The 26,343-nt window shown below is 37.8% G+C and overlaps 1 protein-coding gene across 11 annotated transcripts in view; it reads right to left on the bottom strand.

The window, feature by feature from the left end:
- LOC123632965 (muscular LMNA interacting protein) overlaps positions 1–26,343 on the bottom strand; it is a 240,116-nt gene that overhangs the window by 99,712 nt on the left and 114,061 nt on the right. For 9 of the 11 annotated variants that reach the window (XM_045543764.1, XM_045543769.1, XM_045543771.1 and 6 more), the window contains 3 exons: positions 24,665–25,057; positions 10,352–11,899; positions 218–289 (listed from right to left, as the gene is read on the bottom strand). In XM_045543764.1, coding sequence (XP_045399720.1) covers positions 218–289; positions 10,352–11,899; positions 24,665–25,057 — 2,013 coding nt within the window. The remainder of the gene's footprint in view (positions 1–217; positions 290–10,351; positions 11,900–24,664; positions 25,058–26,343) is intronic. The other 2 variants (XM_045543770.1, XM_045543775.1) reach the window with 2 other exon arrangements.

Genomic DNA, 26,343 nt, shown 5'->3' with positions numbered 1-26,343 from the left:
TCCAACCTGTAGTAATAAATCAATGATGTCTCTAATTATATTCATCAAAATGCTTTTATCACATCATCCTAAACTAAGAACAGCACTTTATTAATATTTCAGTAAAGGCAGAACTTTAAAACAGAAATCTCCCCAAAAGCAATTTCAGAAAATCCAACAAAAATGACATCAGAAATCAGAAACATAAAATTCACTTTGCTTTTGAGCCAACACTGACCTTCTGTTCCAAAAGCAATGTGTTTGTAGGGATTGCTGCAAAAGCCTTGTAGCTTGACTTGGTCTTGTATTGCTAGAATGGGTAACCAGAAAGCAAGAGTAGAGATGAAAAGGGTGAAGAATATGACATAATTTTAGACAGTTCTACTAAGTTAAAGGACATGTTATCAAATGAAGAAAAGAGTTATTATGCTGAACAACTTGCTTCTGACAGAAAAAAGTTAGCTTACCATGTTAATATTTTATTAGAGCAAGAAGCAAAGAAATACTACAGTAAAATATCAGCCCAGAGATTATAGGCAATTATATGCTATTCTGTTTCAGAGCTTAAAAACATCCATTTCACAAAATTACATATAAGTTTCTCATTAGCAGTACTCCCTCAGAGCAGCACTATTTTATACATGAGTGGGGGGGGGCGGCTTCTGCTCGATCCTCAAAGGAATGTTTCTTTTTTATAGTGCCATAATTAACAAATATTATGCATATAAATTTAATTGAGCTCTTGATACATTCTCTTGCATCATGCACAAAAACAAAGTTCAGAATACATAAAATTCAGCAATTTTAAGAAGCAGCAATGTAGTCAATAATTTGAATGTAAATAATATCAGCAATTTAACTCCATATGGAAAAACGAGCAGTGTAAGCGCTTGATCTTAAACTCATTTTTTTAACCTCATCATGCTCTCCCACACTTTCTAATACAGTGAAGTCAATGAAACAAATGATAAAAATGTCCTGAGTTTTAAGTACAACTCAGAGTAATACAGTTCAGTTTTGTGGAGGATTTAGAGGAGAGGGGTGAGCATAAGGACGTTGTAGAAATCAGGATAAAATGCACAATCAAATGCCCAGTTTTTTTGGTTTTTTTTTTTTTTTTGCAATCAGATCACATGGGTTGTGATTATGCAACATACTGCTTACACACAAGAGTCATTCTCAAAGCAAGGATGAACATCTCCTATCCCGAAAACAAAATGAAACAAATGAACAAACAAAACTGCACTTGACTACAAAGCTACGGCAGGATATTTTCTCTGTGCTGAAATGACTGAGTCAAAGAACATGGGCATCTGCGAGGCACCCTTCCTTCCTTAGATCTGCCTAATCAAGAAAGCCTCAAAAGCCCAGCTTTGATACCGCTCTGAATCTCAGCTGTTTAACTAAAGTTCAAGGCTCCTATCATTTCAAATTCCCTTGGCTCAGGAAGCTTCTTCAGTAGCCCAGAGATAGCAGGAAATTGGCACAGAGCTCCAGGCTGTCTCAGGCCCTTGGAAAACAAACCAAAGGGTCTGCAGAAGAAGACAGGGTAGTCAAATAAAACTAAACTTTGGATTTTAGAGATGTAATAAAGTAAACTTTATCAAACTGGTGTGATAAGGGTAAGAGGCTGGCAGGCTGAATTAGCAAGGAATCAAAGTACCAGACCTAGAAGAAAGTCATTGTCCAGCTAAAAGCAGAACATGTTCTCTCTTTTTACTTTTTTTCTTTTTCTCTCAGTCGAGTGAGTTAGAGAGAATAAAAAGCAATTAGCAACCTGAGGCCTGGATGCCAGTAGGTGACATAGAAACCCACCATAGCCAGACAATCACACTCATCCACAAAACACATGCTCGCTTATACACACTCACACTCATACACACAAACATATGCATATATCATATGCAAACACACAAATTCCCATGTAGTCACCTATGGGTACACACACATATACACACACACTCATACACAAACACATACTCAGAAAAATATGCACATGATCTCAGAAACTACATACTTTTTTCCAAAAAATATATGTATGTATTCCGAATGTTTACTTATTTTCCACTTCTCTCCTCCAAATAGCTCTTCTCCCTCATAAGAAGCAGCTGTGTGGCCTTCTACAGGTCTCTCAACTCTTGTGGGTCCTGCACTCCCATCTCTACATGAGAGGCAATTACTGAAAGATGTTTCAGGTCTCTCAAGCCCTAAGTTTCTACATCGACTCTGTACTGCTATGGTCTCCAGACGACAATGTATTTAGATAAGGATTAAAATTGAAATGCCATCTCTTCATGGGCAATAGGAGGTGACAATTATTTCTAAATAAATAACATACATTGACTCATTTAATTTTATAGATGCCCTGTAACTAAAGAGTTATTAGGAAAGCAGAGGTCAAGTGACTTTTCCAAGACCGTACAGCCCATAGTCTACCTGGATCCAATAACCACACTTTCTCTATAAGACAATATTTTCTTCCAAAGAATATGTAAACATACCCATAATGTATAATAAAATATACTATTCATATTCTATGATGGTTTTATTGATATTTAATTATAATAATAGTTGTAATAATAATAATACCTAACAATCACTATGGGCCAGGTACCATTCTAATAGCTTTATGTCAATTATCTCACTCAATTGTCACAACAAATCTATTAGGTAAATACCATATTATACACATTTTATATGAGTAAACTAGGGTATGTAAATGTTAAATAACTTATACAAGGTCACCAGCTAGCAAGTCAAAGCTGGGATTTGGACACAGGCTTTCTGGCTCAACTCTTGCATGTTCCTACATACACTCTTCCCTTTCATTTCAGGATGGGTAAACATTTAAAATATTTCTTCTCCTATCCTCAATTTCTCTGAAGAATATGGCTGCAAAAGTCTGTATAGAGAGATATCTTATTATTGCACACATAATATCATAGAATCTTACATTCAGAAGAGATATTGAAAGTCATCTGGTTCAACCCCCAGATCGGAGACACGAATCTCTCTGTTCAGTAGCCACATGAACACTTGCCTACCTCCCAATGTAGTACATTCAGGTCTAACTGTTAGAACTGGTGCAAAATTTTCCCTTATATCGAGCCAAAATATGCTTCCTGTTAACTTACCCCATTGGTCCTATTTCTTTCTGCCCCTTGAAATCATGACTCATGCTAAGAGCTCTCTTCTGTGTGATAGTTATATTGCTGCCTTCACCAACTTCCTAATGCTCAAGTGAAGAATTCTACTATCTTCATCACTCTCCCCTAACAATATTCCTTTAAATTTTGAAAAGGTATGTGTTTAGATGTGTTTGTAATACAAAGTAGAATGTAATCATCATCTCCATAATATTGACAATAAACTCAATTAATGCAATGAAGATGATGATAATTGGGATCATCTCCTTACGTTTTATGTAGAGTTTAAAATATAAAGGAGAGTAGCTCAGAGCCATTTCATATTGTTGAATCACACTGAGTATGTTATCACCTAAAATTCTTAATGCTTTCATCTTTTTTCAAACATTTGCTGATAAACTCCATCCTGTATTTATGCAGTTTTTCCCTAGACGCAAAATGGGACTTTAGGTATTATCTCTGTCCAATTTCATCTGATTAGATTTGTTTTGTCATTGTAAACTCTGAAGATAAGAATGTTTACACTAGTTCATGATCTATTTTGTTAGGTATGTCATTTTAATCTTCATTCAAATCCTATACTAAGGACAGGAAGTTCTCGTCACTGAGTTCTCCCAACATGGTGGACATTAATCCATCCTGTAAATCTATTTGGATATGGCAGTTCAACTAATGGATTTATTCAAGAAATATTTATTGACTATATACTAGATGACATGCACTACTCCTCTACGACTCTAAGATATATAAGTACTCTTTCCTCTTCAGTCTAAAAATCACAGTTGTTGCCACAAAAGACACTTTTTGGGCCCACTGTTTTTCTTCTAGGTTCTCTTAATGATATACACACTCAATCCAAATATGAAGTGTGTTATTCTAATTTGGGACGTATTTCTTCTCCAGCATGCCAAGGCTTCCAGGTGCTAAACCAAGTTCATGAGATTTGCTTTTTGGCACAAAATTATAAATTGTTCTAGTCAAGGTAATTCTGGGTAACTTGATTTACAGCTTGCGGTATTACAAGCTAGTATCACCACTAATCATAGAAGGTAAAAATGGCCAGCCTAAACTTGAATCTGGCAAATTACATCTCCTTAATTTGTAATCTATGTTTTCAGTTAACATTCCATAAGTATTTCTTAAATATCCACTGATGCAGGGCAAAGTTTGAGTTTAGAAAAGAAAATGGCATTTCTGTACTTAAGTTTATCAGAGCTAATCCTATTTACAAGCAGTGCTTTTTACTACAATTTAAATTCCATGTTTGAAGGTGAGGATAGCAGGAGTACATTCTGCCTTTTCAGAAAATATTTTCTAGCACTCTCCTACCCGCTATTGCGGATACCTAAAATGCCACCACAGCCTCCAGTAATAAAGATCCATGATGTTTCAAAATAACTATGTTAGGTGCCTTGAGAATTGGGGATTTAGACTCATTTACCTCACTTTAAGTGCAGGTAAATGAAAGAGCCTTAGATTACATAAACAACAAGATGAGAGAAACCTGGTGAAGAGCCTCCCTACCACTGTGGTCAACTTCTTCCAGAAGCATCCATGAGCAGAGATGAAAGCATCACTCTAAAGGTATGCTTCTTGCTCGTCAATGACCATGTCTGTACTGCCTGAGTCAGAATCTCCCTGATATCAGCCCTGAGATGAAAGCCCAAGCCCAGCCCTGATCCAATCCACAGGAGATCTCCCAGACACCTCCCTAACACCTGGAGTACTGGCGAGCCAATCTATAATCGTCTTGATGATGGAAGGATTGATGTGGGGATAAAACTAACTGTCAAAGACTGGCCGTAGACCATGGCCTGACAAAGCAGATGGGAGAGTTAGGTACTGAGAAAACTTCCCTGGACAACTTCCTTCCCAGGCCTCCTCTCCACCCTGATTTATCTGCTTGTGTTTCTAGCACCCCAAATATATAATATTTATTTCATTATATTATAATATTTTGCTGTCCCTATCCTCCTGCTAGGTCTTTTAGAGGACAAATTTTATATTATTTCTCCTTTTATTTTCAACACTTAATGCCAACCCGGCAGAGAAGAGATGTTCAGCAAATATTTGTTGATTTGAATTGAAATATTTATTGAAGATTACAATAAGATTCAGAGGATATAAAAAAAACCCACAATTTTTAGTTCTATGGTTCAAGTCCTAGACAAGTCTGGATGATTAGAGACCATCTTCTCCCCTATCCAACATCCAAGCATACCCTGAGGGCATTTTTAACACAGTAAGTTTCTGAACTGATCTTCCTTCATGCAGTGAACTTGCAAGATTTAAACTTCTGACTTTGAATCCCTGGTTGTTGCTTTTTTTTTCCTTTGAAAAATCTCTTGTAAATTAAACTGTATAGCCCTCCCCCTATTAAAATGCAAATACTCCCCTAGGGGTAAAGGTGACACTTTTTTCAATCATTGACACCTGAGTGTGAATCATCACTAAGATCAATTCAGAGAGGCTAGCTGGAAAGAAGTAAAGAGAATTGTACACAGAACTGGTTAGTGTAGGGGCAGAAGTGACTGACAGCAGGGGTGGGAGAATCTTTGGAAGTCAAGAATTCCCAGAAAGGTACCAAGAACTTTGTGAAGGGAGTGGAGTAAAAAACAATGAGATAAAAAGAAGAAAAGGAAAACAAGAAGGGCACATTTTGTATAGTGACTCTGATGGTTAGTGAATGTTTGTTACTCTACCTACAAAATATATAGAGAAATCTTATCTTCGCCTTTACTGCCTTAACCTGACCAGAGGCACCACCAGCACTCACCTAAATTGTTGCAATAGCCTTCTAAGCTCTCCCAACTTCTACTCTCCCCCCTCTTAAGGTCTATTCTTAACACAGCAGCCGGGTGGATAATATGGACTCACTTATCTATTCAGAACTCTCCAATGGCTTCCTGGATTACTCAAAGAAAAATATCAAAGACTAAAGAGTGAACTTCAGGACCCCACAGGATCCAGCCCCCAGCTACATTTCCCTCTGACAACCTCAAGGTCCTGTCACTCATTCTACTGTCACAACCTGGCCCCAAATCTGTTCTTTGTACCCTTCAAGCATTCTCTGGCCTCAGGATTTTTTTCCTCACTATGCCATCCTAAGGAGCATCACCTCCTTGGATGTCAGTTTCTCAAAGAAACCTTTCCTAACCACCCAACATAAACTTGTGGCACCGTAGCTTCTTTATTCTCCTTACACAACTATACTTTTATACGACTTACAAACTTCTAACATACACAAGATAAACTACTTATTTGGAGGGGTTATTGTTGATTGTTCTTCTTCCATGGTAGAATATAAACTTTCTTTGATAGTCATTGTTGGATATTTTATTTGTTGCAATATCCTCACAGCTTTGAAAAGCACATATTAGGTACTCATCACATATTTATTGAATGAATAATTTATTGGAACCCAGATTAACTATTTTAGCTAATAGAGACACATTGCATATTGCTCATTTCCCAAATAACATGTGGTTCTGCACAAGTGGAGAAAATCACATACAAACTGCTGCCACCAAGTTTTTAGTGTGATATACTTGGAAATGTTTTGATGCCTAAAAGGATTGAGAATTTTACAAATAAAACACCAGTTATAAATTTTCATCAGATATCAAAAAGCTTCCAACTCATTCCCTAAACAAGCTATGTGTTCAAATAGCTTTAAGGCCAGGGCTGGCCCTTCACTGAAGGCCCTCATAGTTGGGATAGATCTTCAGACCGTCTTCAGTGAATAGCAGACTATGTGAAGTTTTGATGTAGTCACCCCAATTTTTATATGGAAGACCATGATAACTCACTAGCAGAAAAATTTAAACTCATTTATGAATAAAGGCAAAATACACTAGAAACCAAAACAATCCCATCAGTGAATTTTGTGATACCCAGTCTTACCCAAAGGAAAAAGAAGTTTCAGACAATATAAATGCTCAAAAAGTAGCCCGAGAAACATTCAGGATGATGCCCATCCAGTCTAGCGCCCTGATTATAATGTGAAATAATACTTTAAAAGTACATCTGAAATTAACATGTCATATCAATTATATCATACTAATGCAAACAGATTCAGAACTGTAAGATTCTATGAAAAAGAAACAGCAAACATGCTTTATATCTGAATTTAGCTCAGCATACTCTAGCTGATCCATTTTATTTTAATATCAAAGAACAGTAGGACTCAGACTTTGAACTAATATTCTTCAACCATTTGTGTTTAATTTGATGGCGTTCTGTGTTCTAGGACCCCTAACCTTTTGGGATCTGGAGTGAATGAAGCTGACCTAAATCTGAAGCTCTTTGACTTCAAAAAGAGTCCTGTGCTTAGATTAGCATCACACTGAAAGGAGCAAGACAAGAAACAACCCATGAAAGCATCTTACCAATTTAAACAACATTAGTCAAATGTCAAAAGAAATTGGGATAAGATTTATGTATCCCAGCATCAATTTTAATGAATTTTTATGCTCAAATTTCTGAAAATATAGTTTGTAATAAAAAAATTTCTGATTTTTAGCTAGAGAGATAGTATAGCAAAATGTGAGAAAAATATGAAAAAGCACAGCATGTCTCAAAGAGCAATTGTTTTTGCAGAAGTTGTAAAACAAATTTTTACTGGTAGGTAAAATATAATCATTCTTCTTATTTGCATGTTCATCAAATTAATCATGTATTTCTATAAGCCTGAATTTTTCTTAACTTGAAAATAAAACAAAGGAAAAAAAAAAAGCAAATGCTGAAAAATTTTCATTGTTGGCAAAAGGAAGAGAGGTCAGGAAAAATAGATCCTCAATAAACAGGCCTTTAATTTATCAAAAGCCCTTCCGGGCTCACCCTTTTTCAACTCTCTCACTATATCCAAAGCAGACAAAACATAAACAAAGCACAGTGAACCACAAATAGAAACACTTTGAAGAAGCTTTTGGAGTAAAATCACTTTTCACAAAGGTAATTAATAATTTAAGAGTATGGCAGCATGGTTTAAGAAATGACAGTTAATAAATTCAGAAAACAGTAATGATTAGATTGCCAGGGTTTTTTTTAATACACCACAAACAAATTTTATAATCACACCACATATGTGTTGAAAAGATAATAACCATGTCAGTTTACCTCAAATAAATGGGAATTTTAAATTTAGAATCATAGAAAAAATTAAATATTATTCCCCTCATTTGCTTTGAAAGTTTAAAATATAAGAACTAAATAATCTCTAGTACACTTGAAAATGACTCAAATATTATATAAATTGAAAATTTTGGTCATTATTCCATAATAATAATTTTCTTCATGAGAATTATAGTCAGGCTAAATTGGTAATTAATATGAGTTATTACTTTGTAGCAATAAATCATAGTAATAAATAGCATGGCTTCAAGAATCAACAGACTTAAATTAATATAACTGTCAGCTCTGTACCAGATATCTGACCTGGACAAGCTATTCACTTAACTATAGTTTCTTACTGTGCAAAATAAGGATAATAATAATAATAATATTACCAACCTCATATGGATAGAAAAATTAACTGACATAGTCCATCTTAGTTAATCATTCAATCATTTTGTATAACTACTAGCATAGTTCTTGACTCACCCAAAGCATTTGATATCGTTACTATTATTACTATTTGATTATAAGGCCAATCTTCCCATGTCTCCACATATAGTCTTCTGAGTTCATCTTCTATATATTTGGTTAGGTTGTTACCCATTTCTCAAATGCCAACTCTTCTCCTATTCATTAGGTTAAATCCTAAACATTTCCAACAGGGCTGACATTTTCGATAACTTCCCGTGCTAACCATATCCCATAATTAATATTCCCATTTTATTGAATTCAGTCATTAATTATCCTATTTATAATCTGACTTATACAACATTAATCTTGCCTGACACTTGTTTTCTAGCTGTACTGTAGATTTAAGAACTCTACACAGCCTCTCCACATCATGTATACGTATATTTTTTCTGCTGAATAAAATTGAATTTTTTAAAAAAAACAAAGAATTACCTCTAGTTCCCTTTAGAAAAACCACACACACTCCAAAGGAAGCTAGTATAGTGATGGGCATACAGTAGGTGTTCAATATATGCTCTTTAAGTTCAGTTGTATTGCAACATCCTTAATCATCATGAGGGCCACTTCAACACTTCAACCTTACATTCATTTTATAAGTGACAGAGTTAAAACACACTCTCTATGATATTTGTAAGCTCCAAAACTATATTATTTCAATATACAGAATTGAAAATCCCCACCCCTCCTAATACAGGCACCTTCATAATTTAATTTTATTTATATAACAGCTATCAAATTCTGGGTATATAAATCCACATTCTGAATTATTTGAGAATAGTTGGTAAGCTGGAATGCCCCACAGCAGAGTTGCCAACCACCAGGAGAACTGAACTATGTGTTATTCTTCCAAATCCCTTCTTGTAGTAAAAGAAATGCTATTTTCACATCCTTATTCAGTGGGTTGCTTCAGCACATATAAAACCAGTATTTCTCTTCTCTTAAATCTATTTCCCTGTACACAGCTTGTCCATCCTTTCTGGATCTCATAATTGCCAAGTATTTAGTGCTTATAATACATCAAATAATTTTTACACATAAGGAAAATTTCTATTCCTTTTTGTCCTACATGTATATAGCTAAAGTCATATTGACTTAGCTTATGGTATGGGGAGTAATAAAGAAATCAACCTGGTGGGGAGGAAATTAATAATAATAAATGATTTGGGCAAGGGAAATAGATGTTATGGACCTAGAATTCCATTTCATACTAATCCTGCCTACTATTCTATAAATACAGAAAATGTTGATGGATAATAGGGTCCCTGTTATTAAGTGATCAGAAATGTATTATAGTCCCAAATCTCAACCAGCTGCTTTTGATTCTGTAATTAGAACCAATGGCATAACTCATATTATGTTTGGGGGAAAAAAATGCCCTTGGTGTCATAGATATAAGAAGTAACCTTAGGAGAACTACCTGCAACATCAGAAGATTTGACTGAAACATGTAATTTTAGACAGATCATAATTCATCTCCACATTCAAATATAACAAATCCTAGTCCCATCCCCCTTGCACTTTCTCTACCTCCCTGTAGGAGCATAATGAACATTATAATTATTGATTTTCCCCGGGGGGAAAAGAAAAAGTTTCTTCCCTATCTCAAAGTAAGCATGCACCATGCAACGTGCAAAAAATACCTTGGGTTTCTTATTTTCAGGGCCTGTTGACATGGACAATGCACAAGGTGAAATCAGCTCCTCAGTTCTTGTTAGAGATACGGGAAGTGATGGGGTTGAAACAGGTGACCTGCTTTCAGATTTCCCAAGTCTTGAAGGCAAGGTACCACTGCCACCATGTGGGTGCAGGGCTGGGGGACTGAGCTGGAGCGCCTGGCTGGGCAGATTAGCACAAGGGAAAGAGGAGGACCCCGCCTTGGCAAGAGGGGCAGAGCTAGCGCTGGAGACAGGGAGTGAGGGAAGAGCTGAAGGATTCAGCTGCTGGCCAGAGAGTTGGGGTGATGCTCTTTGGGACCTGTGTATCAGGTTTGAAAGAGCTGGGGAAGGATGGAAACATTTCTCCGGAGGGGGGAGTGTGGCTCTTTGATTACTAGGAGGAGATAAAGAAGATAACGCAGGGGAGGCTAAGGTAGAAGGGTGTGTATAAATATTTCTCGCCTTTTCTGGACCCCTGAGGTCACCATCCTGTTTGCCCTTCCCAGAAGAAATAGAAGGGCTCGGTGGAACAGGAGGAAGACCTGCCGATGTGTCGGTTTGCAGCAGGGAGAGCACGGTATTGCTCTTCAAAGTGGGTGATGGTGCTTTCTCTACGTTCAAAGAAACAAGACCGCTACTAACACGTGTTGCAGGGGAGTGGGAGGGCAGCTGAGAAACGGGAGCAGACGGGGCAGAAAAAGGGACGTGAAAGGATCGCTGGGTCAGCTCAGAATCCTGGCGCTCCCCTGGATCCGGAGACCTGGCTCTCAGGGAGCAACTGGAGAGAGACTTTTTAGGCGTGGGCGGGGTCTGCTTTGGCTTTTGATCGAGTGTGAGCGTGGACGAGGCCAGGGAGTTGAGAGAGAAGGTGGGGCAGGATGCGGGGGAAAAGGGTCTTTGGTGAGAAGGCTTTGACTTGAGGATGGCGGTGAGGAGGGAAAGCCGAGAGGGCACCGGGGATTTTACACCTGACTTGGAAAGATTTCCGCTGGATGACATTTGGCTACAGATGGTGGAGGAAGAGCCGTGGAAAGAGGAGGTGAACGGTTTCGGACTTGGAGAGAGTGAGTGCGTGACAATGCGGACAGGTATGTACAACGCTGCATTCGACTTCGCAGGTGCACACGCGGATGCTGGAGGAGAAGAGGTTCTCGGACTTTCTCCGCGACTAAGGACAGGCGAGGTTAAAGTCTTCTTCGGAGCTTCGGGTGTCAGTCCAGGCTTTGGCTCTGCTGCGCTCGGACTGAATAAATTAGACCCTGGTAGCTGAGTGGAATGGGGAAACGGTAACGTCGAGGAGGTGCCCTTCGGTGCAGAAAAGGGTGAAGAGTGGGCGGTAGTTTGAAAATACGTAGCTGATTCTTCCACCACCGCCCCACTGACATCCAGCCTCCTAGTGTGGAACTCCTCTAGGACAGAGGCTCCGTCGAGGTTAGCTGGGTCGAGTGGTGTGCTCTGATTAGTTGGAGAAACAAAGGAGAAAGCAGGTGGTTTACAGGCAAGCTGCTCAGAGGTAGTGGGAGAAGAAGTTAACTAGAGGAAAGAGAAATAGACAGATTGAAACAGGACATTATTTGTGAAACGCTCAAAATATTCTTGTCATTTGTGTGATCATGCAAACAGCCCTTCTACTAGTTTGCACAAAAGGAGACACCTTAAACCTCCATAAAAATGCAGGAAATTCTGTTTTGCTAATAAGGCATTGCTTTAAGTTTGAAATGAGATATACATAAGCTGTGAAGTACTATATCCTCTACCTTATTTATTTCCCAGAATGAAAATCAATATAAAATTGCTTTGCATGTTTCCATTTGGAAAATAATCATTGATAACATCTAAAATAGTTATCTTAATTTTGAATGGTGTGATTGGAAAAGATTTAAATTACCATCGGTATAAATTTCAAAATTCACTTTGGAAAATGAAATATATTTTCTTTGATCATATGATAATAAGGACTACAATCCTGTAAAAAAATTAACGTACTTCTACCATGTTATTAAAATTTTAAAAACTTGGACTACTTACTCCTACATAACCTGATAAAGTGTTCAGAATTCAAAAGATGAAGCACCCAACCCAACATCAACACAGAATAATAAATTGGGAGAGTGAAAGCAAAGTCCAAAATAGAGAGGACATAAACTTTAGTTTATTTTCACTAATTATACTACTTGCCAGAATGAACACTTAACATGAACATTTAATGAGCATTTAACAAATGATTTGGATTATGCTGGAAGAAATAGGCTTTCTTTCATATCAAAAGAAGCCAGAGCACTTTACAAATACAATCCACTTGAAACAACACAACCCACAAATCTCACACCAAATAAAAAGGGAATAAACGATATATCATTTTACAAGAGAAGCTAGAGACAGCCTGTGAAACACCTGGGTGTATGCATTCTTGTGCCATTCTAAAAATCATCCAGTACTTTCAGATAAGTACTGAAGTCATAAATGATTCTAAACCTTTTAAACAGAGACTTCCCTTCAAAATTATTGGTTTGATTCTATTAGTATATAAGAGAAAGGATAAATATGCATGTCTAATAAAGAATTTAGGGAATATCAGTCACTGAAAATATTAGGCTGGTGCAAAAGTAATTTCAGTTTTAGCATTGTTGAAATTTGTCATTTGATATTGCAATACATTCTTAAATGTGGTTATGCTGTACATCATTTTAAATTCATTTCTCGCTTTATGTTTTTTTTTGCTAAGGACTCATTACTTGCTATTTATTTTATATTTAGTTTAGACCATGGAATTGATGTTAGACAAAAAGCAAATTGGAGCAATTTTCTTATTCTAGTTCAAAATCGGTCGTAAAGCAGGGGAGACAACATCAACAACGCATTTGGCCCAGGAACTGCTAATGAATGTACAGTACAGTGGTAGTTCAAGAAGTTTTGCAAAGGAGACGAGAGACTTGAAGATGAAGAGGGCAGTGGCCGGCCATTGGAAGTTGACAAGGACCAATTGAGAGCAATCATCAAAGCTGATCCTCTCACAATTACACAAGAAGTTGCCCAAGAACTCAACACATCATTCGGCATTTGAAGCAAATTGGAAAGGTGAAAAAGCTCAAGAAGTGGGTGCCTCATGAGCTGACCAAAAATCAAAAATATCTTTGTTTTGAAGTGTTATCTTCCCTTCTTGTACACAACAACAAACCATTTTTCAATCAGATTGTGACATGTGATGAAATGTGGACAACCAGCAATGACCAGCTTGGTGGATGGACCAAGAAGAAGCTCCAAAGCACTTCCCAAAGCCAAACATGCACCAAAAAAAAGGTCCTGGTCACTGTTTGGTGGTCTGCTGCCGGTCTGATCCACCACAGCTTTCTGAATCCTGGTGAAACCATTACATCTGAGAAGTATGCTCAGTAAATTGATGAGATGCACCGAAAACTGCAATGCCTGCAGCCAGCATTGGTCAACAGAAAGGGCCCAATTCTTCTCCACCACAACGCCTGACTGCACGTTGCACAACCAACACTTCAAAAGTGGAACGAATTGGGCTATGAAGTTTTGCCTCATCCGCCATATTCACCTGACCTCTTGCCAACCCACTACCACTTCTTCAAGCATCTCTAAAACTTTTTGCAGGGAAAACACTTCCACAACCAGCAGAAAGCAGAAAATGCTTTCCAAGAGTTCATCAAATCCCAAAGCATGGATCTTTACACTACAGGAATAAACAAACTTATTTCTCGTTGGCAAAAATGTGTTGATTATAATGGTTCCTATTTTGATGAATAAAGATGTGTTTGAGCCTAGTCATAATGATTTAAAATTCACAGTCTGAAACTTCAGTTACTTTTGCACCAACCTTATATATAACAAACTCATTAATTTATCTTGATTATTCTCCAAATTACCAGTATTTTTTAGGCCATAGATTTGTAAATTTGAGAAGTCTTATCCAACTTTCTCAGTTATACCTTCTAGTTACCGAACATTCTACTACATTAAGTAATATTTTACCTAATATAAATAACAAGGAATTTTATTGTACTTCTTAATACAATTGAAAAGTTGATTGTTGAGGAACTTCTAAGAGAAAAACTCTGAAAAGTCTAAAAATGTTTATATTAATCTTCACATAATTTTTATTATATATTCCTATTCAATGTATTAGCAAGTATTTTCAATATATTGCTAACTTGCAAATACAACATGATGTCATCCTAATTTATACCAATATAAAAATGTGGAACCATATTTTTAGAAAATTCTCATGGGTGAAGGGTTCATTTTTTAATAAAAGATTCATTTTTTTGAGTTCCTCTCATTAATAAGTTTAAAAAGAGGGGATAAAGATATGAATAATTTTATACAGAAAGAAGGAATGAGCACCTGTTGAATTCTCAGTCAACAGGTCACAATCAGTCCTTAATTTTACCTGCTCCTTGTCAATCCCTTACCAGTGATGCCAAACTTCTCCATTGATGTCTACAAGTTAGTTCCATGCCTTCTTCCTCTCTCACTAATAACCCCTTATGTTATTCTCTAGGTTTGTCACTGATGCTCTAATTCCTTCTGCCTCAATACTGTTCTCTACCTTCCCCACCATTTACTTCTTATCTCATCTTTATGGATTCCTATGCCTCAAACCTCTCTCTAGAACTACCCACGCCTATGTTCTCCAGTCCCCAGAACTCTTCTGGTTCCTCGAGCCCCCTCACCTCACACTTCCCCCAGAGTCATTCTCAAAGCTCTCTTCTCCTGGGAAGACTATCCTGAACTCTGGATACATTCACAATAATCTCAGGAACAGAAGATGCTTGCAATGTGCTGCTCTCTTTAGTTAGATGATCCTAGTCATAAATCCACCCTCAAATCCTGCATAATAGAGGCCATCAGTTATTTTAACAGCTAATCTCTATTGTAGAGCTGCCTTGTAATTTCAGTAAATTTAATATTAACTGCTCCTTCATATATTCAATTTTCCCTAATATGTCTATGAGATCTCAGAGCATCTGCATAAAAGCTGAAATGATTGATCTACTACCTGATATTTTGAATAGTTCCTGAGATTTTGACAGCACCAGATGTTGGTGTCATATAGTGCTCTTCCTCCTGAATCTCTACAGCTGTGCAAGGCAGGAACCCTAGATTTCCCATTTCCTCACATAACAGTCATTACATTGTTTGCAGCTTGGCCTCCTAAATTTGCCAAGTGATTGGTCCTCTTCTTTCCGATGGATATTCAATGCTATAGGACAGATTCTCAGCCTTTCTTTCCTTATCAAATTAAATAAATAATCTTTTCCGATATCCCTACTTCTAGTTCTATCACCAGATTGACCATTTAAAATCTGATCACCTACACTTATGATTTTTTCAGTGCTTTCCTTGTGTCTACCATGAACTAAAGATCTTTCCTTCATGATGGTGCCCTTATGTTGCCACCCAGTCTCATCTCCCAAATCTTCTATTTTTCATTCTAGGTTTCAGTAATACTTGGTTCAATCTCAACTTTCTTGCCAACATAGTCAACATGCTATCTGTGTTGGACTCTTGCCAGTCTGCTTTGCAAATCCTCATTCTCAAATCAACCCCAGCAATTGCCATTATGTTCCTAGACCCAGTCTACATAAAGTTGCTGTAAGAAAAAATTGGCACCACCTTGTCAATTGGCAGCATCACTGCACTTGATTTATAAACTGTGTCCAATGCAAGGGCCCCAGTTGAGAGTAGGGCTGAAATCCCCTGCATTTGTGTGCAGAGAAGGCAACTTTCTGAATTCACATATGGGCTGGGTGAGGCACTTGGGTTAGTGAAAACACAAGACCAATGTCTGTAGTCCCAGTTGGGCCCTGTGCCTCTCAGCTTTTTTGTTGGTTGTTTTGTTTCTTTCTTTTGTTTGGACCTTGGCTTCCTCTCCTGTTCTGCTCAACAGCTCTTCTAAAAAGTTAACATTCTCCACAAACCCTTAACCCACCACTGCCCCCATTATACTCAACAGATGACCTCCATTTCTTTTCTCCAAAGAAAATTGAGGTTACCAGGAAGTCGAATTTTTCTAGATTCACTTTCATTCCCTTTCCTTCATTCTAAGGAAAAGTGATGACCTCTGCTTTCTAAAAGGTGAATTCTCCCTGAATTCAGGAGCTCTTGCCTTCTTAGAGATCTCATTTCACCGGTTATCCTCCATAGCCTATGTATTACATTTATCCTCCTTATTTTTTACTAGCTCCCTCATCCTAATATATACATAAAGCAGAAATTTTCTAAGTCTTTTTAAAAATATACAAATAAATATCATTGTGGCAGATGGTGAAAATACCCATAATTCTCTATTCTTTCCATAGTAACAACAAAGTCCTTTTCCCCACCCTTCAATCAGGGGTGGCCAAATGACTTGTTTTGGACAATGGGACAATATAAATGCAACACAAGAAGCAGTTATGTGCACATATAGTAGTAACATTCATCAGGTGTCTGGCAGGTGGAAGGGAGCTGGAGCGGATGGGTATATTCATACCTAATGGGTGCAGGCAGTGAGCACCATCTGGGGGATGGACACGCTTGAAGCTCTGACTTGAGTGGGGCAAAGGCAATATATGTAACCCAAACATTTGTACCCCTGTAATATGCTGAAATAAAAAAAAAAAAGAAGCAGTGGCTTGAAAAGCTCTTGTGAATTGGGTCTTACTGGCTTGCTGGGTGCAGAACACTGCTATAATGTTAATGAGCCCAGGCTAGTCTACCGGAGGCAGTAAGACCACATCTCGGCAGACAACTAAGCAGCCACCAGACAGCCCACCAGCCGCCAGCCAACCCAGCAGCCAGTTATAGACACATGAGTAAGCCACAGCAAAGATCAGTTGAGTCTGACCCGTATCTGCAGAACCACCTGGCTGAATGCAACCCAAATTATTGACCTGCAAATTTTTGAGCAAAATAAATGATCATGTTTGAAAACATTAAACATTGGTGTGCTTTGTTAAGCAGCAAAAGCTAACAGATAAAAGCATATGCATGCACACACGCACACCAAGATCTTCATGGGGCCTGCATTTCTCATAGTTACAGGCCCACGTTGTTCTCTTCTCAGTCAAGTCAATACTAAACAATTACTGTATTGATTTCCTTACTTCTTGTAGCCAGCACACCCTGAAATGACCTCCCAGAGTGACAGCCTTGTATTATCCCTTCCTTTTGAATGTGGGTGGAAATTGTGACTTGCTTCTATCCAATAGAACGTGACACAGGTGAAGGGATTTTCAGATGTAATTAAGGTCCCTAATCAGGTGCCTTTAAGTTAATTAAAAGGGAGATTATCCTGTGTGGGTTTGACCTAATCAAGTGAGCTCTTTAAAAAAAGGTCTTTTGAGTTAGAAACTCAAAGCAGCAGAGACTCTTTTTCTCTGTTGCTGGCTTTAAGAAGCAATCATCCATGAATTCTACAGCCTCAAGGAAATTAATTCTGCCAAAAACATGAAGTAACTTAAAAGAGGCTCCTTCCCTGATTGAGCCTCCAGAGAGAATGCAATCTGACCAGCACCTTGGTTTTAACCTTATGAGGTCCTGAGCAAAAAACCTGGCTCAGCCATGCCCAGACCTCTGATCTACAGAAACCAAGAGAAATAGGTAAATTTTTAAGCTATTAAATTTGTGGGGCCGGGTGCGGTGGCTCACGCCTGTAATCCTAGCACTCTGGGAGGCCGAGGCGGGTGGATAGTTTGAGCTCAGGAGTTCGAGACCAGCCTGAGCAAGAGAGAGACCCCATCTCTACTAAAAATAGAAAGAAATTATATGGACAGCTAAAAATATATATATAGAAAAATTAGCCGGGCATGGGGGCACATGCCTGTAGTCCCAGCTACTTGGGAGGCTGAGGCAGGAGGATCGCTTGAGCCCAGGAGTTTGAGGTTGCTGTGAGCTAGGCTGACACTCTAACCCAGGCAACAGAGTGAGACTCTGTCTCAAAAAAAAAAAAAAAATTTTGTGGTAATCCATTATGCACGAGAAAAATCAATACAAAACCAACTTCTTAAGTTTCTGCCCCATACACACACTTTTCCATAGAAACTATTATCCGGAGATCTACAATGATTTATTTTTTCCTAAATCCAACAGGCACTTGAATCCCTTATCTTTTCTGATTTCTTTATAGATTCTGACTCTTCTAATCTGTCCCTCCTTTTTAAAACTATTTTATCTGTGGCCTCTATTTCATTACTCTCTGCTAGTTTATTTTCTATCTTTTGATGAATCCTTTCCATATTTTTCCCTTCTTCCACTCTTTTTTATATGTTGGTACTGCCTTGCCTATTGCCATGTCTAGAATGCCCAAAAAACTTGTATTTATCCTTCAAGTTCGGGTCAGACAATATTGCCTCTGTGAACCCTTGCTGATGGTTCAGGCCCTCTTAGGCATCCTCCCTGTAGGCTCCCCATGTTTTCTGAACCTGCTACCTGTCCTTGTCATTGTTTTCAGGTGCATCTGCTTTTCAAGTTTCTTGAAGCCAAATCCTATGCCTTTTAAATTTTGTATGCCTAGTGTCTAGTACCTAGCCTGTTACCTTCATGCAGGGATGAAAAAAATAAAATGTCTAGTAGATGCAGGAACAAAAGGACACAGAAGCAGAGACATAGTGTCTCCTTGAAGAGAGATTCATCACTCCCCTCTGCAACTGCCCCTCTTACTCTGCTTTAGACTCTGGGCAGTAAGGATGGGCAGGCGCTGCGGAGAATACTGCCTCTGACCTCTGATTCAGTCTCTACCTCTCCAGCCAGAGGAAGACTCAAGTTCTAACATCAACAAGTCAGGAGACCTTTCTCTTAAGAGGCTCCATCATCTTTCTTCTGGAATTGTCCAAGCAACTTAATTTCCCATATGTGTACTTCCTTTGTACCTAGCTAATTATACAAATTAACCTACTGAGAGGAAACAATCATTCAGGGACTGCAAGGATTCTGCCAGCATCAGAGCAGAGTTTGTGGCCTCTCACTGATGCAGAAAAATTTCTCCGAAGTGTGTCCAGTGTAACTCACCATGGAAGGCGACACCCTAAGAAGAAGGGAAATGGGGACGTGGCAGTGAGAGATCACTAGAGAAAGTTTGATTTAAAAAAAATAAAATTAGTTAGGGATTTGTCCATCAATTAAAAGAATGAAGGCCTCTAGATTTATAATCCTCCCCAACTGCTCAAGGCAAGCATACGATCAGGAGGGCCACCTACAATCTGAGTGACTGCTTGGATCATCTCTCACCCCCTTGTGCAAGGTCGGTTTTCTTTACTGTCCCCAGGTGGCTCTGTTCTGACTGCAGTTAAAGAGTTGTCCAGCTGTCCACATTACCTCCTGGCATCTCAATATAAACATGCCATGTTTCAGGAACTACCTGTGGCATTCCAAGCTAGCCTTCCCAGCAGTTAGCAGAATCCAACATGGAAGTTTAACCTTTCAGCTTCGTTCAAGGTTTTCAGCCTCTAAATCTCTGAGGTCAAAAGCTGTAGATTATTTGCTTTAGGAAGGAAAATATGGAGCAACAGCACTAACTGTAAGGCAGGAGTCCTAGGCTCTCCTCCATACTCTATTATAGTGTTCCCTTAACTATGAATGCTCACTAAGAGAGTTCACGTAATCTATAATCTCTATGTAATCACAGGGTCATGTGAAACCATGGGAACCAGAGGTGAGAAAAAGATTTTTTTGTCAAGTTACAAGGGCTCAGGAATCTAGTGAAGTGAAAGAGACACATAAAGGCTACTGTTATACAGTGTGCTGGTATGAACAGGGCACTTCATTATAAATAAAGTTGAAGCCTGGAGGTATAAGGAAGGTTTCTACATCTAATCTCCCATCCAAATAATTTGTTGTAATCCCTTTTCCATGGATGCATGAAATCTAGTTATTTAATAAATATATGTGCTACTATCCAAATTCCCCAAAATTTCACATAAGAACCTCTTTTATATGACCCTGGTCAATTTTTTGATCTCATTTTCCATATCTCATGTCCTTTCCCTGGTTCTTACATCTGAGCTACATTTGAACAAATGGATAAAACCTCGGCCCCTCCACATGTTCCTTACTCTGTGCCTCAAACATGCTGCCATCTCAAACTTCTTAAATACAGAAAATCATTTCTTGAGAACCTACCACTGGCCAGGCACTATTCTAGGCAATTTGCATGGATCATCTCATTGAATCTTCATAAGAAATGTTAATATATTTTCAAATGAGGAAACTGAGGGTTATGATTTCAGTGACTTGTCCAGAGGAGCATGGTCACTCAGCTGCCCATCTTCTTTTGTTTTCCCATATCAGTTCTCTAATGCAGGACTTCCCTGTCCTCACCTCCCAAGCATTTCTCAACTTAATTTCTGTCCCCATCACCCCACTCAAATGACCTCCTAATTTCCCGATTTAATGGGCTTGGGGGCCCTACTTTATTTGACCTTATTTTGCATTTCCACTGTAGATTCCTCTTTTTGTTGAAAGTTTTTTTAGCTTTCATTACATGAAACTATTCTTCTCAACTTCTTTTGTCCCCTTTCTGTCTTTTTCATTGGAGTCTCTTCTTTTATGGGTTCTTTATTTTTTTAATTTCATTTTTATTTTTCTAGTGATGAGGTCTCACTCTGTTGCCCAGGCTGGAGTGCAGTGGCACAATCATAGCTACTCCAGTGCCTGAAACTCCTGGGCTCAAGGGGTCCTTCCATCTCAGCCTCCCAAGAAGCTGGGACTACAGGCATGCACCACCTCTCACAAGTCCTTTATATTTTGCTATTTCCTGGCTTGAGTTCTACATAGTCTTGTTCTACATTCTTTCCCTGAGTAAATATCTCCACTCCCATCACTCCAACTTATATAGCAAATATCTCCAGTCTCCCATCTCCCTCCTGTGTTCCAGATTCACACTTCCAGATTCTTTCTAGATGTCACCATGCAGTGCCACCAAAGCATCTTGAACTCAACATCAGGTGTCTAATCTCTTCTCACCCCTCCCAAGACCTGGATATTCTTTCCTCAATTAATGATGCCAACATTCACCCAATTTCCTTGGAAATAAACTTCATTCATGCTTAGTTTTCCTATATATTGTCAATGAGCAAGTCTAGCTGATTCAACCCCCATAGGGTTCTCCTTATATTCCCACTGTCACTGCCTTAGCTCCAAGCTTTATCACAGGTCTCTCAGACAAACCACTGTGTGTTGTATGTATTCACCTCTCTTTTAACTCTACTACTACTACTAAGTAAGATAATTCTTACACTTTTATGTGAACATCCTAGTCTCTTTCTCTTCTAAATTTTACTTAAGAGAATTTTGATTCAACTGCTTATTTGATATGGCATTTTTACTTTGGTTTTCACTTTAAAATTATTGAGTGATTTTTTTCAATATAACATACTTTTATTTAAACATGCCACTTCAAAGAAAGCATTTGGGGCATATATACATTCCACCCACTTTTTATATTGACTGTGTTCAAGATAATATGTTAACCACTGTAAGGAATAAAATGTTTAATAAAAATGAATTTACCACGGGCTTTACCTTTCGAGACTTTACAATCTGTGAGGGGAGATAAGGCATGTACCTAAATAGTTATAATACATGCTAGAAATATAATCATTATAAAAGAGGTACAGAAAAAAAGCTGTCAGAACTATATTGAGGGAAAGTTTGCTTTCACTGGGGGAACCAAAGCAGACTTCATGAAGGAGCCAATATCTGAGCAAGGACTTCAAAGATGAGCAGAATGTGAACTTTTTAATATTTATTCTTATCACCCACCTTAATGAGCCCCACTTATGTGGAAAGCGCTGCACTAGGTGCTAGGAATATAGAAATGAAGAAGAGACAGAACTTGATTTCAAGTTGTTTTCAGTCAGTGAAAAAAAAAGGTAAAATCAATTATTACAGCAGGGTGAAAAGGAATTATAATGGAGATTTTATCAAAAAAATAAAAGCTACAAAATACAAAAGACAATCACAAAGAGGGAGGAGAAGCACTAACTCCTCTTCAAAGGAAATGTCTCTAAGAAGAGATGCTACTTGGGCTAAGCTTAGAGCATCAAGCAGCCCGGGGCAAATGGGGGTGGGTTGGGGGAAGAAAGAAGCACCCTACATAGAGGGACCTCGGGCTCAGGGATGGGAAGATACCTTGGTGAGACAGTTTAGGAGAGTTGAGGAGGAGAGGTATAAAATGTGGATTAAAAAAAAGACTTCTAAGCTAGGTTGTGGAAAGGTTAAAGGCTATTTTAAGAACTGAAGGCATATTTTAAGAATAGCTTATAGCTGATTAGCCAATAGTGCTGATAGGCAATTCTATACATAGATTCATTTTTACCAGGTAGACCAGAAATTCACTTACTTGACTGCATTTCTGATTGAAAACTTGATGTTATTGGCACCAAGTAGCCCAATCATGCAATATTGACTGCATTAAACTCCCCAGACTGCCTTCTTTGGTGCTCTGGTCACTTCTCCTTAGTTAACATATGTGGTGACAGTCATCTTATTTTTCTTTCACAATAACCTACTATTTATCACTCAGATGGATTAACACAGGAAATGGAAACTACAACAATGGGTATTCCCAAACATTTCAGGATCCAGTATCCCATTGCTGGTAGTCATAATTTCAGCTACAATTAATAAATTAAGTTGAGCTTAGTCTTTTTATTTGGAGCTTTGATAACATGAACTATAACCTACTCCTAAATAACCTTTTTGGGCAAAAAGGTTTTAAAGTATGAATTCAGCCTCTAATTTGATTTCTGTATATTTGGCCACACAAAAATAAAAATAAATGGCCAACCCAGGAAAAGAAATATCAGTTGGGGAAAAGAGTAAATCAAAAACTGAAAAATTGCTTTAATATTCTTCTTTATTAATATTTGGTATCATCACACCTACATTTGCTTCCCAAAGAAGCCGCACAAAATTACTCTCCACTGAAAATGGAAATCCCCACATCTGCAATCTGGTTATTTCATCATCTTTCCTGATACAAGAAAAAAATATTTAAGCCTATCACAGCTTGAGAATACCTTTAATTATATGATTATAATATTTTATTCCAAAACCTAGCTGAGAATAAACTTCAAGAAGAAATAAATGCTTTAGTCCAGTAGACCTATGTGTGTGGGGGCATGGGGGGTGATATTTACCACAGTGAGTCTTCCATTACCAAAAGGCAATATAGATACTAGATAATTAAAGATAACAAAAATTCAGCATTAGAAAGTCAGTGAAGGCTGCAAAAAGAAAGATGAGATGGCACCAAAAATAAAATACGTGTTCTACTGTTTTGCATAGCTTAGGACTTATGTTAGTAGGTTAGTAGCACAAAAAGACCAACACATCAATAAAAATGTTCTTCAGACTACTTTGAGTTGATTGCAAATGCCTGGTCTAGTAGATCCTAAGCAGGGCATCTTGGTACCAACTCCTGTTCATTGTCAAGAAGTTAGAGCTTCTCATCCACTACCTGCTGTCAAGGCCAGCCTCTGCATTCCTAACATTCTCTAATAAGTACGCCCTGTGGAAATCATCTTATGTCTTCATGATACTGAATATCCAGTCAATGGAAAAATCTTACTATTTTTTTCCTTCAAAATCCCTCCCTATCCATCCCCTTTCTTTCCTGCCATCACAGATGTTGGTCTTCTCCTCTTGCACCATGGGCTATCTACCTTAAAGCAACTATTCAATCTTGCTGCTAAGTTTTGGGGTGGGATATTCTCTCCATTTCACTGAGGTCAGCCCCCACCCTGGTGGCTTTCAGGTGGACAAGAGATATTTTCCTTAAGACACACAGGGGAAAATTATTTTCCTTACACACTCTTACTTCCTAGTTTATCGTTTTACTTCTCTTCTACTAGTTTAAAAGCAATGTATCTACATCTAATATTCAATCAATGACTTCTCACTAGATCTTTTTTATATGTGCAATAATCCTTCTTGATGTACCCAGCTCACCAAGCACTCTCTCTTGGCTAAAGAAACTCCCAATATCAACCTTCTCCAAAAATTGTTCAAAAGGAAGAGGTAGTATTTGTCCAAATCTATTCCAGCTAGATGTGCTACATTTTCTCCTTAGCAAATTCATAGTATAATCACTTAATCCTTTTTATCTTATAAATTTATTATCTATGTTTATACTGTGATGATTTATGGTCTTGGGATTTGGGTTTTTTAATATGGTTTTCTTTGAGAGTTTTATATACCTTGAACAGGAAGGCCTTTGCAGACAGCCCAGGACAAAGAGTACATAAATATTTAAATTTTCTTTCTTTTTTATATGGCAAGAAGACAAAAACCTACCTGCCCGTGCTTTTGCTGAGGGGCCATCCCATGAGGCATTTCAGGATGTGATGAGGCCTTGAGTTCAGTCCCCCGTGTTTTGGGACGCACCGCATCAGAGACCAGACTGGAAGAGATTGCTAGAGACTTGGGCCGGGCGGGAGTGGTGCCTGTCCCCACTGTAGGGCCTTGTTCACCTTTTCTGCTTGTAGCTTCATCTTCTCCTTCAGAGTCCACAATAAAGACATACTCAGCTTTGAAGATGTCACTTTGCTGCATTCCTTGAAGTTCGTTTGCTTTCAATTCCCTTTCTTGTGAAATTGTTCTACTGACCTCTGAAGAGTAAGTCAATGTCCCTTGGTCTCTCTCTTGTTGGCTCCCAGCATTCAAGGTCAAGTAGTCATCAGAATTAGACTGTAATAGACGTAGAGAGATAAAAGCATTGGCATTAGTTTAATAAATGGTGCTTTTTTTCTGCATGTACACTGAAAAGCTTACTATGCTTATAAAAAATTTTTATGAATGTATTAAATTAGGTTGGCCTAAGAGAGATTGGGTTGAAATTAATGGTTTACTTTTACGAGCCCACCTATTTGTCCTGGTCTAAGCCCAAACAACGTAAGGCTCAGAATCAACATCAATAAGCAAACCTAATTGTTTTCAAGTAAATCATGATATGATATTTTTGAGGGCAGGGAGAGAGAGAAAGAGAGAGAGAATGTGCATACTTTTCAAAAAGACTTTCATGAAACAAATGGGGATTGATCAAGAGCTTAGTTGACGGTCAAGCAACATGTATATCCATTAAAAACCAAGGAAGGAAGGAAATCCCATTTAAATTTTCTAAAATAATACAAAATCTTTCTAAAAGTCTGAGAGGAAAAATAAAATTGGAACAAAATCCATAAATAGTCAGGCAAAACAACTGAAACTAATTGGTAGGAACTCATGAATAAGACACCAAAAAAGATGTATATATTTTTAGTACAAATTATTTTTTGCTATTTTATTTTGGATTCTTAATTCCAAATCTTTTCCCATCCAATCTTCTTTGAATACATAGAAGGTTTACAAGACCAGGGCTTTATCAAACTACCAAACTTTTTCTAAAACGATAACAGCCATGTACACTGAGACTGTTTAAAAGACTCTAGTTAATTTTCTCATTTTGATAACTATACTACAGTTATTATTCTTTTCTCTGTAATTTTTCTGTAAGTTTAAAACTATTTCAAAATAAAGCTAATTTCAACAATGGTGGTCAATTTAATGTGTCCTAATATATGTGAAAATAGAAATCAAATCACTGATTAATTACAATCAAAGAGTTGATTTTATATACCCATTCCACACTATCCAGTAGATGATGATGATATGGTCAGGATAAAACACAAATTGCCTCTGATTAGGATTTCTCTGTCCATCTTTCTCTATTTCTTTACTCTGATGTACTTCTTTTCATAGTATTTATCACTACCTGGGATTTTATTATATACTTTTCTTTTTTTTTTCACTGTATGCCTTCCCAAAAACAAATAAGCCATATAAGTTGTCTTTATTCACTTGGAATCCAAGCACCAAGAGCATAGTATATGTTCAGTAAACAGTTAAGTATATAAATGAATGAGGAATTACTTACCCTACACCTATATTGAACTGTTTTAAAAGAGGATGAAAAATGTTTAATCTTTTAAAGATGG

The sequence above is a fragment of the Lemur catta genome, chromosome 2 (genome assembly GCF_020740605.2).
Source record: "Lemur catta isolate mLemCat1 chromosome 2, mLemCat1.pri, whole genome shotgun sequence".
Classification (NCBI taxonomy): domain Eukaryota; kingdom Metazoa; phylum Chordata; class Mammalia; order Primates; family Lemuridae; genus Lemur; species Lemur catta.
This window is presented reverse-complemented; position numbering and strand designations above follow the sequence as displayed.